Below are 19,040 nucleotides of genomic sequence, written 5' to 3'. Positions count from 1 at the left end.
TACCAATGCTGGTTTTTTGCGTAAAGCTTATTTAAAGGTAGTGTTGAAAATAAAAGAGATCATTATATAGCACGGTAATACTAATATCAGTAGTCGGCCTCATAAACGGTTGTGCCTTACAGTTACAGACAACTTGATTGGAAAGTTGTTTGCCATCTATCCATTAAAGGGCCAAAATATTTGTTAGCCAATATACACATGCTCAGCTGAGACATGGGTTTCCCTGTAAATAACTGTAACTGTGTTATGTTTCCTTGCCTTTTGAATTATTGCAAAGTTTTTGCATGCCATACAGAAACACAACAGAGCCAGCACAGCTCAGCAGGCAGAGTCTAGGGTTTCAGTGTTGAGGACCACACAGCAAATCCCCCCCCCTTGATTATGAAGCTTACTGGGTGGTCTTAGGCAAGTTCTGGCATCTCAGCTCAACTGAACCCACAAGGTTTCTGTGAGGTTTGAAGGAGAGAGCCCCGTATTGTCTGTGCTGAGCTCCTTGGAGGAAGGGCTGGCGACAAATGTGAAAAGCGAACAGATTGCTCTGGTGTAAATGCTTGACGTCAGTCTTCACACTGCAGGCAGAAAGTTGGAAGCTAAATTAATCCATTGAAAACCAAGGTTGGCCTGACTGTGCAAACGACTCAAAGAGTTTCTTGGGCCAGGAATGTTTTCAGGCAGATTCCAGTGGGGTAGTCAATATAGTGAGTTACAGATTGGCTGTAACATACATTTTTGACTGGAGCCCACTTGGCCAGATGTTTGTAGCCCACAGCTGCACATGCTACAATAAATCTGTTGATCATTAAAGTGCTACAGGACTCTTTTTAGTGTATCTTGAGGCTGCGGTGAAGCAACATGTGATCCACAGATTGTGCCTCTGCCACCTTTTTGACAGTTGCTGCAAGATCCCTCTTGTGAGTGCTTGAGCCAGCAAAACATCTTTTTAGGACGGTGGTATTATTGACAGATTTGTTTGTTTCACATTAGCAGATTTTTCATTTATTGTAATATTAGCAATAAATACTGATAGAAATGAAGGTGAAGAATGTGCAATAACTATTAGAATAAAGATGAAAATGCAAGTTAGCATCTCGTCATAATATTAGGTTGTTTTTAACTACCACCTTCCTTTATATCTCCTGCTTGGACTACTGCAATGCGCTCTACGTGGGGCTACCTTTGAAGGTAACCCGGAAACTGCAATTAATCCAGAATGCGGCAGCTAAACTAGTGACTGGGAGTGGCCGCAGGGACCACATAACACCGGTCCTGAGAGATCTACACTGGCTCCCAGTACGCTGGATTCCAGATAATTCCCAGAATAAAAGAGAGAAGGCAGAAGAAAAGGGAATTAGAGCACTAATAAGGAGGGTTTTGTTTTTTCCCAGCCAGTTCCATAGCGAAAAGTATGGCATTATGTGTGCATCTAGGTGAAAGCAAGGGGAGGAAGAAGTCTACTGTCAAATACTGAAGTAGACAATGGAGGTGTCCTATATTTAATTGCAGGAGCACTCAAAGGAGCTTGTGCTTCTGCAACTAAAGCCAGATCCAGTACTGGCCATTAGAATAGAGATCTGGTTACTCTTAACTTGCAAGGCAAGACTTTATTCTTCTCCTTACTTCGAGTTATGGTGGGGGCAGAATTTAGTTTTGAAAACCAGTTTTATTCAAATAAGCCAGAAATGGCTATATGATACTGTTCGTTGCATTTATATACTACCTTTATGCTGAAGCACCAAGGGTGGTTTACAATTCAAAATATTGACGCAAACGAATGGTGCAAAATATTCTCAGACTGATTTCAAGATCTGATGGCACTCCCTCCCTGGAGTAATGCCAGCTTGGTGTAGTGGATAGAGTGTTGGGCTAGGACCTGGGAGACCAGGGTTCAAGTCGGTGCTCAGCCTTGGTTGCCATATTTCAAAAAGTAAAAACCAGGACACCCCAAAAGTTGAGCTTTTTTTTTTTTAGGAAACCCCCAAAATTGTTGAGCTTTCTTTTACAAAAACACCAAAAAGGTCATTTTTTTAGATTGACTTGCCTAAAATCCAGGACAAAGCACAACATTTCGGACGCATGGCAGCCCTAGCTCAGCCATGAAGCTCACTGGGTGACCTTGGACACTCACTGTCTCTCAGCCCAACCCACCTCAAAGGGTTATTTGTGGGCGTTAAATGCAGAGCTTCTTGGAGGAAAAGCCGGGGTATAAATGCAAATAATGATGATGATGTAATTTTGACTATTACATTCTTTATTCTTTTGCAACTCTGATACTGTTCTCCTCTTCAGTTGGCCAGATGTACTGTACAGGCTGCTGTGCAGGATTTGAAAGATTCTATTCAGTTCAGGAACACCTGTTTGATCATCAGAAAAGTAGCTACATAAGTCTGTTGCAGCAAAAATGACAAAGAATTCTGCAACGACTTAAAGACTAGTTTATTTATGAGCTTTCAAAGGCAAAATCTCCCTTCATCAGATTTAAGCCTGCTATACCTAATAAAGCAGATTCTAGTCTTCAAAAGCTGACACTACAATATATTTCCCGGTCTTTAAGAACTCTGTGTTGATGTATTTATGTTCACCTCTGTAGAAAATGTGTAAAAAAAACACCCAACAACACGGAGGCGAGGTGGACAGTTGACTGATTCTGGTTGGGTGATGGTGCCTAAAGAAGCTTCATCCTACAAGCAGTGTTAACTTATTCAGGAATCAAGATGTACAGTTTTCATCTTGTTCACAAATTTAACTGTAATAGCACTTTCTCTTCTGTGTTAAGCATTCAGAGTCAAAGGGATGAGCACAGAGATGCCCACAAATGACAAGTCAGCCAAGCTGCACAGCCTGGCAAGCATGTAAAGTAATGAATATAGAACAGCAGATTGCAAAAACAGCACAACAGTAGACGAAAAGCAATTTTCCTGACTTTTCCTTTCAAGCAAATTATATTATAGCTTCAGCTTGGCAGAACATCAAAACGTCTGCATAGACAACCTCTGCTCCCTTACTGCTATTCTGTGACTTGATTTGGAGAAGAGAGGTAATTTAATATTTTTCAATTTTGTTTGATTTTTGTGCAAAATGGAAAGGAGGAAATGTTTTTCCCCCCTCTTCTTTCCTGATAGGGCATGCAATGAATTTTTGATACAATCAGAGCTGTCAGCAGCTGTACCTTGCAAAATATTTTGCAACTTGATGGGCTTCTCATGCCAAAGAGATTACAGTCTACTTAAGGCTTTGTTATAATTAATATATCCCAATAGGTCCTCTTAGAGTCTGGGTATGACCATCTATCTCAATGACATGACACACCTATAAATTATATTTGTGCCTGTAACTGTAGGCAGAAATATGCAACTCACCAAATGTGAAACAAAAACAGAACACAGCTTTATTGATAAACCAGTACTGGTATGAGTCAAAAAACTTTCCACTGAGAGAGAGTAGATACCCTTCTGTACTCCCCCCCCCCTTTGAATATTGGGACCTGACCTGTTGCCAACATGCAATGCACCATAGTGGAAATAGCCTAAAACTATGTTTAAAAATCTGATTTAAAGTCAAATCACCCATAGATTCTGTAAGTGGTACTAAATTCAGTGGTTCTTATTCTCAGGTAAATGGGGCTAGAATTGCTGCCTCAGTTTGGGACAAGAATAGACCAGGTGTAGAAAGAATTGTGACATGTAGTTTATGTGCTATGGGAATGAGCTAATAATGTAGCTGAGCTAAACCTATTATATATGGCTCAGAAAGACTAGCTCAAGAAGAGAAATGTACCATTTTTAGTATTTATGAGATTACAGAATTGTTTAATCAAACTCAAAATAAGATTAATGAATAAATTTGTGGTTATCAGGCTGATCAAACAAGGAAGAATTCTATTGGAAAGAAAATTATTTGCTTTGCGCATGGGAATTGCCTTTTAAATAAAATTTCAGTGTCCATTCAAGATCTAGAGATAGGAAGTATTCCAGAGTTAATTGGCAGAGAAGAAACACAGGGTAATATTTTGGCTTCATTGTACCCATGATTCTGCAGGAATTCAGACTTAATAGCTAAAATATTCTTTGGAGCTTTATTTTGGAATGTACAAGAGAAATGCAACTGTATCTACAACGCATTCCTACCACTAAGAATTTAGGAATGCTAACTATTGTGCCCCAGGATTCAGTGTGTAGTTTTAATCTAATCTGTACAAATTGATCCTAGTTCAAGTACCTTTGCAGCTGATTTTATCCACTTTTTGCTTTGCATTGTAGACTATGTTCAGGGGGATAAAGTCTCTTGCTGTTCCGTTTGTATTTAGTGTTTGACAGTATGTGTCTCTCAGATCGTGGCATCTTGGGTCTAGCTGTGTCAATCACTCATTTAAGAAACAAAGGGAAATGAGCTTCCTTCCAAGGTTATGTGCATGGACCTCACTCTATGCCTAATGCTGGCCTTGTAATTGCACTTTGAAGGAATACAAACCACTTAAGAGTTCAGCATGGGCGTCTAGTAGCAGCAGCCGGTCATTGATTTGCTGTCAGAAGATAATGAAGGCCAAGGTTATTGTCACAAAATTACACTGTAATTACACATACATCTTTTTCACCTTTACCTCTTCCTTGTTTTGTTTTTAATTTGCGTTTCCCTCTGGATCAGATGCTATTTTAAACTGGCATTGTCCAATCTAGGGTCACAGTGCAAACCTATAGAAGTTTGCTCAGAAGTAATTGAGTTTGGTGGACTTATTTAAGTAGATCTAGCATGGCAGTAGTGTGACCTGGTCTGCCACCATGTAAGATACCACAGTTTCTGTCGGCATCTTGGTGTCCAGCTGCTCTTGTAATATTAGTTGTTGTGTTGAACGCTCCCTAAGCCTATGGAACCATAATGGCAACAATAATTTATGGCAATATGTGCTATATCTGGTATTCTAATGGGAATGTGTTGAAGTAGTATGTATGAGTTTAACATGGCTCTATCCCTTGACCTGCATGATTATTATGATGTTTTATTAAAGTTGTATACTGCACTTCAACTGAAGATCCCAGGGCAGTTCACAGCATAAAATACAGAATAAAACAACAACGTACTTAATAAAGACAAGAGCAAAAACAAAATAAACCAATAACCCCTCCTCCCACAAACACATGTTAAAGTCCACAGACTGTTAATCAGCCAAAGACCAGGTTGAAGAACATTTTCACCTGGTGCATAAAGAAGTACAATGAAGGTGCCAGACGGACCTCTCTGGGGAAAGCATTCACAAACAGGGAGTCACTGCAGAAAAGTCCATGTTGCCACCCTCCAGACCTCTTGTGGGGGAAGTATACAAATGGTGATGATCACAGAGTCTGGGTCAGCTCATATGGCAAGAGGTGGTCCTTGAGGTATTGCGGTCCTGAGCAATTTAAGGCTTTATAGATTAAAACCAACACTTTGAATTGGAAATCCTATAGCTACTGCAGCCTTCAAGAAGGGTAGTTACACAAATCATCAAAAAAACCCAACCCACCATGACCTTCATGTAATTCAGCAACTATGGGCATCTCGCCCTTACTTCATTTGTGCCTCACCTTAATGTAATTTACTTGCCATTTTTTCAAACAGCTTCCGATAAATTGACAGATAAAACATTATGTTTGTGAGGGGTGGTGTGTGCAGTCAACCACGCTTGAAACAGAGCAGGCAGGAAGATTCCATGAGCTGACTCGGAAGGGCTCCGTCAGAGGAGAAAGAATGTTATTCTAGGGTGGAACACAAATTGATAATAGGAACAAAATTGCCACATCATTTCCCAAGAATAATCCCATTAACTGGAGCAGAATCTACTTCTTTCTAAATTGATTTTGGTATTATTATACTCCATCCACTCAACATTATTCCAGAAGTCTGGTACCCTTCACCATAATGGGGGGCAAGGAAATACCTAGCTGTGTACTTCTTCTTTTGTGTATTCTTAACTTTTAGTGAGGTGTAGTATTATGGACTGTATCAAAACCTTCACAGCTTCGGTGACTCTGGAATCCTCTAACAAGCATTTTCTTCCATTATAAACTTACAAGGCTTACAAATAATGTGTGTTTGAAATTCCATCAGGCTGAAGGTGGAGGCACAAATGTTGCTTTGCAAATGGGTTTACGGAGAATAGCATACACCAATTAACCTATTTTAAATTGTGAGGAATTGGAAATGTTCATCATTTTCTTTGCTCTGTACTAAGCTTTTAATCTAAGCTCATGAGAGGATAAAAAAAAGCTCTAAACAACTGACTTGGAAAGCAAAGAAAAGAGAAGTTCTCTCAGATGTATGATTTTAAAAGCTTGTGTTACATATCTAGAAAACACCAGTCCTCTCCTTTTTATACCCTTTTATAATGTGAAAACACACAGGATGCTCAAGGAAATGAATGACAGGTGCATTTCAAACGAAGTAAATGAACTGTTTCTTCCCAGAGTAATAAGGCAGCTAGTAATTTTGATTGTCACAAGAGATTATCAAGGCAAATATGCAATCCAGTTTCCTCTTTTAAAAAGAACTGATAATGTCCACAAACATTGGAAGTATAGATTCTTTCCCCCTCCAGTGCCTGTGAAATGTATTTTTCTGGGATATGTTGAGTTACTGGCCTCAATGTAGATAATGCTAAACTGGGCTTACTGGGTTTCCTAGCTCAAAAGAAAATTGCACTACAAATGATAGCAAAAGGCCGAATGTCGGTGAAGTCAAACATAGCAACTGCTTTCTCTTAAAACTCCTGCCAGAATACTGCAATTCTCAGCAGCACCCTGGAATACTGAGAACAATGGGAACTACATTCCCCATGATTCTCAGCATTCTTGGATGGTGCTGTCGCCATGTGCATCTGTTTCCAGGGCTGTGGGCTCGTTTTACTACCCTGATGCCATTATTTACAATAATATCTGAGCTCAGATAGACGTAGGAAGAATGTAAAAGAAATTTAAATACAGTAACATTAAAATAAATGACCCCATCCGATCTGATCCACCAAATGTTTGCTCGCATTGAATGGCCTTACTTTGCACAGGATATGGTTTGGGGTAGCATCAATGAGAAGGAAGTTACTTAAGTGAAGAGCAGTGTGTTAATGTTCCTTTTTACATATCCATATGGTGTTCTTACCTTGCTTAAGGTGCAGGCTAGTGCATGCCGCCTCTGAACCGACATGTCTACAAATGTAAAGAACCTTGTATAGTCACAAGTTGGTAAGGTTGTAGGTGCATTTTCCCTTGGCATGGGATCCAGAGAAATTTAGAGATGGCCGTCTAGCTAGGTCCTGTGCCAAGTGAGAACCAGGATGGTGGTTGAACTTTGGTTTGTGACAGGAACCCTTAAAATAATTGGTTCCATGTAACAGCCTTACTCAATTGTCCTCGGGGCCCAGTCATGCTTGTGCTTCTCTAAATGGTTTAAGCACCTCTCGGATTGAGGTTCTAGCCTTCCTGGAGCTCATCTTGGTAACTCATTTAGTATGTTGACTTAACTGAGGTGCTAAAAGTATTTTCTGGTTTGTTTGCTGTTTTCAATAGGAGACATGAAGTTAGACGGAACCAAACCTTAGCACATCTCCCCTCAGATATCTTCCAAAATATTTCACATTGTACATGTTTCCTCAGGAAGGTGGTCTGGCAAATGTGCTTACACAGAAGATGCTCCAATAATTTAACAGATTTATTACAGAAAATGATACTAAACAGCTATTTTATATGTCAGCTTTAAAGCTTGTGAAAAGCAACTAAACACATGCATAAGACCAGTACATAAATCAGCCCAATAAAACAGCTTTGTAAATATTTATGCACTCAGTGCTCTCAGTTTCACGCTCGCTTCCTTTACCTCCACCTCTTAAATTTCCTCTCTCTTTGGTTTATGGTTGTGAGTGGTTTTGGTTGTCTGCCTGGCATTGCTTAATTACTTACTGCTTCCTCTGGTATCATGTACCATAATCCTAAATCTTCACAAACTCTGATTACCTTAGGAATTGGATGTAGTTATTCCATTAAGGCTAAATGGAACCCTTGTGAGAGTAAAAGGGGACTCTACAGGATGAATTTACTGCCTCAGTGGTAGTAACCCATTGGAGGTAGTGGCCAGGCAAAGGTGGGCAAAGAGCCCACTGCTAGTGAAAGAGCCAACAGTTCTATGCTGATTTCTTCCTCTTCCTCACATTCCTTCCAACAGCCCCTATTAGCTTTGGTGCCTTCTTGCTCAAGGCAGCTGGAGGGCAGCTCACTCAGCTCACAAAGCAGCCTTTCTGTTTCTTTGAGGCATTGGAATGCTAATGGAATTGGGATATTGAATGGGGGTGTACAGAAGTTGGGAGCCTCTGGGCCTCATTGGACCACATTTTATTATCCATGACGACTGGCCATGTTGGCTATGGCTGATGGAAACTGGAGCATAGGGCAGGCAGGGCACAGTCCTGTTCACAGTAAGTGAACAAGTGGAGCAATGATAGGACAGTGCGCTTTGCACCTCAGTATAAAAGGCTAGTTCATATACATTTAGAAACATAGGAAGCTGCCATCCACTGAGTCAGACCATTGGTCCATCTAAGTCAGTGTTGTCTCTACTGACGGGCAGCAGCTACAAGATTCTAGACTGGGTTCTTTCCCTGTTCTACCTGACAATGCCAGTGATTGAACCTGGAACCTTCTGTATGCGAAGCAGATACTTTATCTCTTTAAATTTCTTGATGTGTTATTACTTGGTTCCTCAACACATTATGATTTGTGAATGAATATGTGAACTGAATCTACTGCAGAGTAATTTTGTTCCTTCATTAATCACCACCACCCCTTTCTACCTTTCCATCCAGTGGGCCCACAAGATGGTATACAATTTGTGAATGCAGTGATTGATCTATGGTGGGTCACTGGCACATGCAAGTCAGTACTTAATGTTGCAGTTGTCAGGTGATGGCCACGCATGTGCAGACCAGCCCAAAGTGATGAGAGGTCTCCCATATGATAAAATCGCCAAGTATCACACCATGCGAAAGCTAGAAAGCAAGGATCTCTGAAAAAGCTGTTAACATGATCTTACCATGTTGCACGTGTTTCACTCATTGGAGCGTTTTTACTAGTAAATATAGAGGGGAAACCACCTCATGGTGAGTACTTAACCGAAAAGGTAGATTGACCCCTGGGCCATTTGCAAATGGTTACTATTTAGTTTCATAGAAAAGGGATGGTGCCATTAGATGGTGCCATGGCTGTACTGATCCTATGTTATTTATGTTTTGCATTACATTATATGTTTGTTTCTTTGAAATATATAATTTTCAAAATTAGCACACCCCCAAAGAAAAGAAAAAAAAGAAAAGCCCTGGTGCCATTTGGGGTTTGTATCTAAGTTTCTTCATGCTGCTGTAGCACACTACAAGATTATTTTTGTAAATAGCATGAGGAACTGCCAGCAAGAATTGATAAATGCTTGATCAAATGGGTTGTTTTCCTTTGCTGAATGACACTGATCCTGAATAGTTTGCACCACTGTACAAATCTTGCAGCTGCAGAGTGATTGCCTTTAAAACACTGACATTTCCAATACATAATATTGCAAGTAATTAGTGGCACCAGGGCATTACATGTGTGCCTTGTGCTACAAACAAGCACCCTAACTCTGTCTTCATCTCTCTGTGTGAGTGTAAATCAGGAATAATGGCAGTGCAGTTAATAGGGAGTACTGGTCCCATCAGATTAGTGGGAAAGAAAGTATAAACCGTTATCAGGCTAGATCCATCCTGTATGCTAGTAAAGCATTGTCAGAAGCAATAGGAAGCACAAGTCCTCAGCTTTACTTCGGAACGTTGCCCCAGAATGAAATTCCATAGTCAAGAGATGCTGACCGGCATCTAGGTCTATAATAATAATAATAATAATAATAATAATAATAATAATAATAATAATTTATTATTTATACCCCGCCCATCTGGCCAGGTTCCCCCAGCCACTCTGGGCGGCTTCCAACAAAACAGAAATTCTAAAATACAGGAATCCATCAAACATTAAAAGCTTCCCTAAACAGGGCTGCCTTGAGATGCCTTCTAAAGGTCTGGTAATTGTTGTTCTCTTTGACCTCTAGTGGGAGGGCATTCCACAGGGTGGGTGCCACTACCGAGAAGGCCCTCTGCCTGGTTCCCTGTAACTTGGCTTCTTGTAGTGAGGGAACCGCCAGAAGGCCCTTGGAGCTGGACCTCAGTGTCCGGGCAGAACGATGGGGATGGAGACGCTCCTTCAGGTACACCGGACCGAGGCCGTTTAGGGCTTTAAAGGTCAACACCAACACTTTGAATTGTGCTCGGAAACGTACTGGGAGCCAATGTAGGTCTTTCAGGACCGGTGTTATGTGGTCTCGGCGGCCGCTCCCAGTCACCAGTCTGTATCAGGGATGTCCAACAGGTCGATCGGGATTGACTGGTTTTGGTAGATTGGTAGATTGCAGTAGATCCCTGGCTCCTCCACCCGGCCCCGGCCCCTTACCCTGTCCTCTAGATCAGTGTTTCCCAACCTTGTGCCTCCAGATGTTTTGGGACTACAACTCCCATCATCCCTAGCTAGCAAGGCCAGTGGTCAGGAATGATGGGAATTGTAGTCCGAAAACAGCTGGAGGCACAAGGTTGGGAAACACTGCTCTAGATCGCTATAGCGGAAGTCAGAGTTTTTGCAGCGAGGCTGACTGTCTCATCAGTGATCTCTTGGTGAGCACCTTTATTTATTTTTTCCACCTAAGCCCCTAAATTAAGGATTACTTCCTCCCTAACAAAAGCTTAACAACTTTGAACTGAAACCCCCCCCCAAAGGGGTAGATCACTGCCAGATTTTAATCGCGTGAGTAGATCACAGTCTCTTGGGAGTTGGACGTTCCTGGTCTATATGAAATGGCCTTTTCCGTTGCTGCTTTATAAACATGTGTTGAGAAGGATTTAGAAAATGAATAAAGGTGCCTATTTCACACCAACACCGCAACTGCTACTGCAATTGTTGACTAGTTATCTATTGTCTTTACAGTGTTCATTATTTCAGGAATCCTCACAATGCTCCTGTAAGGTTGGTCGGTATTATTGCCCCCAAATCTTTTTTTTGGAGCCAATTACTGAGTTTGTGGCTGAGGAGGGATTTGAACTGGGGGTTTAACTGGCTCACACTCTTAGCCATTATTTTTTTTGAGGGTCGGTTTGCTTGCGCTGGGCATTTTAGGCATTGCAAGCCCCTTGGCCATTTCTGCAGACACATTTTGTATTTTATTGTGTGGCTAGGGAAACGGAAGCCCAAAGTAGCCCTCAGAATTGAAGTTGTGAATACGTTTCACCCTTGTGTATTCTGTATCCTGCTGTCCTGCACGGACTCTTCTCCCAGGCCATGTGAAGACTCCGAATAGAGACCCAGTCTCCACATTGAAAAACCTCCCATGGAAATGAAACTGTCTCAGCACTACTGAGATAGAAAGCCTCTTTGTTTAACACGAAGCATAGACGGAGCTATTGTGCTGCCGAACTGAGGTGTGCAAATTGCTCCCACCCCTGTCACTGTCTAACAGGATAATGTAAAAGTCATTCTGCAGGGACAGGAAAAATAATAATTTGTTAATTCCCCTCAGTATTCCACACTTCTTCGCCGTGTAGCTAATTTTCTCTGAATACCTTATTAACATTCACAATGGCTTTGCAGGCCCACCCTAATAGCTCTCCACTGAGGCAGGAACTGTGAAGGTGAGAGCTGACAAAGATGCTATGATGATTTTTCTCCCTTCCACGCTTCTAGGGTTTATTATTCCGGCTTCCATCCTTTGAGGGCCGTCCAGATGATGAGAGTGGCCAAACTCCAGTGCAGTCACGACTTGTTTCCTCAGGCCCTGGAAACCTTGAAGGAGGTCAGTTTTGCTCGCTCTGCTTCTACCCTTTCCCTTTCCCTTTGCTCTCTAACTGCTGCCATCTTCCTCACCCTCCCAGCTCACCCCCGCTGCTGAAATATTAACCACCAGTCGTTTTCCACCCACCCCACCTCCACATTTCTCTTTATCCACACTGGTACCGTAGGCAATAGCTGCGCAGCGAGGTGATGGGTCATTGCTACTTACCTAGTTTCCAGGGGAGACTTCCTTTAATATCAGTTGTTGGTAATTACTGTTCGGTAGCTGGGGGGTATCATTAATCACCCCTAACCTTGAGTGGCAAGCAGCTATTAAGATGGACGCATGAAAGAGTATTTCAGTGCCTTAGTCTGCTTCTCATGCTCCCTTTAAAATATTGATTATGTTCTGCCTAGCTGCGTGAGGAATACAGACTAAGGAGTAGGTGAAAACACATCTATGTGTCGGTAATCCTAGACAAGGAAGGGGAACTATATCGATCTGAAACTTTTAGATTAGGATTTTAACATAAAGACGGCAGAGGGGGACCAAAATCTTAAATCGGTAGGCTGGTGTCAGTAGCAGTTCACGTCTAAAATTTGATTTTTGACAAACGTCATGTTCAAATGCTGCCATTGACAATAACACCTGACTTTCAACTGGCAGTCTGAGTTGGAAAGCAAATGCCCCATGAATTCTGGCAAGTTTTTAATTAACAATGTCTTTTAAAAGTCAGTGTGAGTGGAAGACAGCGGTGGCTGTACTGCATTTTATATTGTCAATTTGCCAGAGGGATTCTAATTGAATCAAGTGCAAAATGGATTTTAGGATAATTTGGGGGGGTATGATATTAGTGGGGGTTTTTTTTAGAAAGAAAGAGAGAAACTTTAACAGACTTCCTTTTAGAATTGTTAATTGTTTGCTGGCTGATTCAGGATTAAAATCTGTTTTAAATGCACAAATGTTGATTATATTTGGAGTGGAACATTTAGTACTTCTGCTTTGTGGACATGGTATGTGCATTCTTGCATTGTGATCACTTCATATTTGTTAAATCTGTGACCCACCTCATTCTAAGAGGTAGCAACACTCTGTTATGCCCATTGAACAAAAGACATTCCTATATATTAATACAATATAGTGAATTAAAATTATCACCTGAGCTTTAAAGGATAGCCCAGATAAGAATATTTACAGCACCTAGAGAAAAATATTACAGCTTTACACACTCTCTCTCTCTCTCTCTCTCTCTCTCTCTCTCTCTCTCTCTCTCCCCACACACATTCTGTTAATAGTGTGCTGTTCCACATGAGCTCAATTGCATGCTACTCCTATGCTTCTTTCAGTCAGCAGCTGCCTTATTTAGAGTTTCTCATCATGAGCTTGTGATAGTCACAAAGTGCAAGGTACATGGCACATATTTGTGAATACACAGTGTAGCATTCTGACAAATGCCTTGTTCACTGCGCTTCACTAATTGTACCTTTTAAAACTTGTAAATGTATCCTAAGTTCTAGTGTGACTTTCTTCGCTAAGGACTTCGATCAAATGAGGATTCTGAAATTCAGATGAACCAGTGCAATACTTATGCATGATAATGGTTAGAACTTGAATTGTTGTTGGATTTTATGGTGTTCAATTCTGTAATACATCACTGATCCAGTTGAACTCAAGACCGTGTGCTTACAGAGTGGCCAGGTCGCCTCTTATCTAGGCACTGACCAGACCTCCTCCTCCCTCCTTGCACTGTTTTGGAGATTCTCCTGACCCTCCCCGAAGCCATTTTCAGGGGGGGGGAGTGGGGAAGCCCCATTGCGCTAGCATGGGCTTCACCTGCCAGGACCAGTTAATTGAAACCGACTCGTTATTTAAATAGTGCACAAGAGAAATGGCATAGTCCTTCCTGAGCTGCACCGTTTCAGACTGCAGCTGGGAGATGTCAGAGAATGCAGTCGCATATAACCTCCCTGCACATGGAAGGGGATCTAGTCTGCTGCCACTATACCACGTGATATAGGGTGGTTGGTTCTGAGTGATTATAATAATATATCAACTTGTCAGCCGAAATATATATTCCATCTGTATCAATCCCCTGCTGGGAAAAGCTCAAAGGAGCATGAGCAAAAAGCCCTTCTGCTCCAGAGTGATGCTGAACTCTTTCTGACTATATGTCATTTGAACTGGTTCTTTCCAGCTTGCCCTGTGCATTATTAACTGCATGTGTGATTAAAGTAAAACGAGTATTGCTTTCTAGGCGTTTGTCCTTCCTTTGCTGCTTCTAACAGGCATTCATTTTAATCAAGGGACAAAGGAGAAACAGAAATGATTTCCTCAATACTTTGTCCTTTTGCTTTGTAGCACATCAGCATGATGGAGTCTGCTTCCTCCTTTCATCATGACTGAGCGGTGCGGCAGCATATTTGCATACTGTTACATACGCTGATGTTAGGTACCCTGTCCAATCCCAATGCAAATTAGACACAAATGAATGTGCTGGGCTTTTATTTGCATTCAGATACACATTCATACCAGTTATCTAATGAGGCTTTATATTCTTGGGTAAGACAACTGTGGCTTCTGATACCGTGGCCTGTCTCATATTTGTGTGCACAGAACAGTAATAATAAATAATAATAAAACCAATTCCTTAAATCATGAGAGAAGCCACTGGTCCTACAGTGCTCAGCAGTCGCTATGATTGTTTTATCCTGTGGAGGAAGATGGAAAGAGCTTCTGTGTAATGACTTCTATATGCACACATTGCAATATTTAGCTTTGGCTGCAACCCTAACCCCTCTTCCCTGGGAGTAAGCCCCACTAAATTCAGTATGACTTACTTCTGAGTAGACATGGTTAGGATTGCATGGTTAGTGTGCCTGCATTTTCTGATCAACCCATACATATAACCCAAACCGGACACTACACAGTTCAGGGCGCATAGCTCCAGCTTCCTCAATCAGTTCCTTTGGCAGCATTGCATGCTGATCAGTGCATGATCAGGGCTACTCTTGTTATTTATCGCTCTCACTTTCCCTTTTATTCTTTGCATAGTTTCCCCACCCCCATCTTTCAATTTAGATTTTTGTTTTCCTTCAGTTCCTTTGCACCTTACGGTGCCCTTGCTCTCTTCGCAAATGAGCTTCTCTGGAAGCAGGACCTGCTTATGGAAGGTGCTGAGGTCATGTTCTCCACAGCTCCTAGATCTTCATGACTTTGCTCCACTCTAGGTCTGGTGGCGTCAATGTTAATGACCAATCCTGTCATCCTGCGCTGAGTAGCTGCTGATAATGTGGCAAATCTCCTCTAGTGGGGCCACCTGTGCTTGTATTCCTCTTTGGACATCTGCAGATGAAGAGCATTGCAAAACAAAAGAAAAATTAAAAGAAAAAGCAGAACTTTCCAGCCAGAGCAGTTGACAGGCATGCAATAAAGAATGATGGATTACTTGTCTGTCTTTTCAGGCTTATGATATTATGAAAGTCACCCATGGGACAGAACATAGCCTAGTGCAAGACTTGATGATGCTCAAGGAAGACTGTGAGGCTGGCCTGCCACTAGAATGAAGAAGACCTGCAACTCACTGCTCTGCAGAAGGGGAATGGAGAGAAGACACGGGAGAAAGAAAATGTCTCCCTACACAATCCATGTAGCTGTCAAGATCTCATTAATCAGAGAACAGTTAGGAAAAGGTTCCAGTTGTTTTGGTGTGTAACCTGTACATTGTTACTTCTGCTAATTCTTCAAGAGACCTTTCACACCCAGTTTCTTGATATTTCTACCAGAAGTAAGCTGTCTGCAAAACAACATGACAAATAAACTTGGACAGTTCTTGGTAAAAGTACAATATACTATTAATGATGTAGAAAATAATATTTTCTTGAAATGATTTTCTTCATTTATCAGGGTAGTTAAGGTACCCTTTATATGTCATGGTAACCAATATTAAACAAAAATAAAATCTTATATCCAAAGTATTTGAATTCCATTTTTATTGCTGCTTTCTCTCCTGCATTGCATTACTTCTTTTCCTTTCACATACTGTCATTTTGAGACATGGAATGATCCTTTGGATAAATTTGTTTTTCATCCTTTCCAGTTTTAGTTTGCCTAGAATTAATTACCATTAATTTTTTAACCGTGGAATTTTCATATGCAAGTTGAATCTGTTCTTCTAAAGTTGTAAATCGATTCTGCTCCTCCATACTGATTCCTCTGAGTTATACAGACTTAATATCATCTGAGCTTGCTTGCTGCATGTCTTGCGGTAATTTTCTGGCTTTGTTGGGTTCAAGAGGGATGAGGTAGGTTTCACAGGAAGGAAGGAACTCATATACACACTGATTACTAGTGAGTAAACTTACCTGAACATAATTATATTTTCTTCTGTCTTAATATGCATAGGATTGAAATGCCAGCCTTCTTTGTCATTCAAACACTGTGCTTAGCTGTCACAGTCCGGGTTACAGGCAGTCAGAGTCCTGGCTTGGTACGTTGGGACCGAGGTAGAGATCAGGAAGCAGGAATCGGCAGTCCAGGGTCAACAGGAAGCCAAGAGTCTGAGGGTCAGGAAACCAGGAGTCAGGAAGCCAAAGCACAGCTAGGTGGGTAGCGTGTTGCTGTGACAAAGAGCCAGAGGGAAATGCTGGTCTTATATACCCCTCCCAGCCCTTGCCACCAGGTGCTACAAGTCTTCTGTGAAGCCTCACCTGTCCAGTCGTGCCTTGCCCTTCCAGGCCAAACTCGGGAAGGCTGCAGTCCTGCGAGGCCCTACCAGTCAAAGGGCCTGGCTCCTGCATGCACTCCTGACATTAGCCTTATACTGATGCCCAGGAATATGATTTCATGTACCCAGTATTTGGAAAAGTGGTTACCAGTTCTTACCATATTTTTTTATTTTTATTTTAAATCTGCATGCATTCATATCTTCCTTTGCAACCAAGAAACAATGAAATGCCTTATTCCAATTCAGACTGTTGGTCGATCTAGCAATCTTTGACTGGCAGCAATTGTCCAGGGTGTTGAGCTAATAGACCCAGCTAAAAGGTTCTTGCAGCTTGGATTCTGCACTGGGCTAGAAATAGAATCTTAAATTTCAAAAAAAATCTGCAATGGATACTAGTCACTTCACTAGTAATATAAATACAGCACGTTGTTTCTGATAGCAGCTATTTGTTACCCCAGTTTGCTGCGTTCTTGGGAAAGTCTGTTATAACACACAGGGTGGAAATGTCCAATTGAGCCATTCCTTCACCTCATATTTAGTATGAGGAAGGACCATAGCTCAGCAGGAGAGTATCTGCTTTGCATGCAGAAGGTGACAGGTTCAATCCCTAGCATCTCCAAGTAGGGCTGGGAGAGATCCCTGTCTGAAGCTCTGGAGAGCTGCAGCAGCAATGCTGAGCGAGACGGACCAATGGTCTGACTTAGCATAGGCAGCTTTCTATGTTACCAACAATAATGCATTGGAAGAGAGAGAAATTGCCACTGAGCAAGACAGTTTAGCCAGTGCAGTTGCCCTTAATTTTTTAAGCCTTAAGTGGATGTTAACAAAGCCAAATATTTCTTCGAGAAATTTAAACAGAAACCATTTACATGTTTTGAAAGCTTCACTTAATAATAATAATAATAATAATAATAATAATATCAGTATTTATATGCCAACCATCTGACTGGGTTGTCCCTGCCACCCTGGGCTGCTCCCAACAGAATATTAAAAACACAATAAAACATCAAACTTTTAAAACTTCCCTATACTGCCTTTAGTGTTTGTCCCTGTTCCCCGCCTCCACCAGGACAGTTTACTGCTTCCTTCCCATCCATGACTGTCATTTTATTAATCTCTAGTCAGCTTCTTCACAACAGTAACTTGACACCATTCGGCGAGAATACATTTCTGAGAAAATGAACACTCCGGTATGCTTTACAGCCTCATCTCATGAATGCAAACGCTGGAGACTCATCTCCCCTCAAGTGTTTTGAGCAAGTTATGGTGAGTGTAGCATTCTGCACTTGAAAAATTGAGATTTCGGGAAAGGTTGAGTCATGTCAGCCACCCAAGAAATGCAATAATCCAAAAACTACTGTTGTTGTTGTTGTTGTTGTTGTTGTTGTTGTTGTTGTTGTTTTAATGACTGTTAAGAAAGGGGAAATGTTCAGGGGGTAGACCAGATCCAGACATTAAGGACCAAACTGGAAGTTTAGTTACTTGCATGAATTCAATTAATTTGCATGTTAAAACAAGTGCTCATAGAATAGGTGTGGGGGACACTTAATAGGCTTAGGACAGGGGTAGGCAACCTAAGGCCCAGGGGCTGGATGTGGCCCAATCGCCTTCTCAATCCGGTCACAGATGGTCAATGTGTGTGTTTTTACATGAGTAGAATGTGTCCTTTTATTTAAAATGCATCTCTGGGTTATTTGTGGGGCATAGGAATTCGTTCATCCCCCTGCCCCCAAAAAAGTAGTCAGGCCCACCACATGATCTGAGGGATGGTGGACCGTCCCACGGCTGAAAAAGGTTGCTGACCCCTGTCTTAGAACCATGTGTGAGCCAGTAAAGGGAGTTTCTTTTCACCATAGGCTCAACAAAAATTGTCCCAGCAGCTGCTATTTGCAGTGCTGGGAAGCCTCTGTTAAACCTGTCCCCATGGGTCCTGCTCCTGCTTCTGTCCCCACAGCTGCTATTTTCATTTTTTAATGGTGCCATCTTAATTGTATCCACACAGTGCCATTTCTAGTTTGGCTCTTAGCAGTGTTACTGCAGTTGCAAAGTTTTAAAGAGATGGGCAGCTCATTCTACCATTTAGTGGTGCTGCTGTCTCCAGATAGGAGGTGTGACACCCTACTGAAAGGAAAAGCCAGAAAATCACTATACGAATATCCCAAAGGCATATTATATTTCCTTTATATTTCCTACCTCTGCTGGGCACATACATCTCTGGAATTTTGGAGATCTAGTACGCTATATGTGTAAGCAGTGCCTTTATTGTGATAGTCCTTACTGGAGTGGAGTACTGGCACATCTTTAATATCTTTCCCCCCCTCTACTGAGGGCAGCCATCTTTTGCTGGTAGTCACAGCACTTTAGTCAATATGTAACTGCCATCGCCTCATCTTTTTTACACCCACACCCACTGTGTGTGTAAGGTGCTCACATATAACAAAGATAGACCCTTTGATAATTA

General features: G+C 41.6%; 1 protein-coding gene across 14 annotated transcripts in view; it reads left to right on the top strand.

Annotated features, from left to right (window-relative positions):
- SMYD3 (SET and MYND domain containing 3) overlaps positions 1-15,830 on the top strand; it is a 345,088-nt gene extending 329,258 nt beyond the window's left edge. For all 14 annotated transcript variants that reach the window (XM_088666492.1, XM_035108332.3, XM_035108337.3 and 11 more), the window contains 2 exons: positions 11,769-11,877; positions 15,318-15,830. In XM_088666492.1, the coding sequence (XP_088522618.1) occupies positions 11,769-11,877; positions 15,318-15,419 (211 nt within the window). In that variant the 3' untranslated portion in view covers positions 15,420-15,830. The remainder of the gene's footprint in view (positions 1-11,768; positions 11,878-15,317) is intronic.
- The last annotated feature ends 3,210 nt before the right edge of the window (positions 15,831-19,040 follow it).

This window comes from Zootoca vivipara, chromosome 3 (genome assembly GCF_965207765.1).
Source record: "Zootoca vivipara chromosome 3, rZooViv2.hap1.1, whole genome shotgun sequence".
In the NCBI taxonomy this organism is placed as follows: domain Eukaryota; kingdom Metazoa; phylum Chordata; class Lepidosauria; order Squamata; family Lacertidae; genus Zootoca; species Zootoca vivipara.
This window is presented reverse-complemented; position numbering and strand designations above follow the sequence as displayed.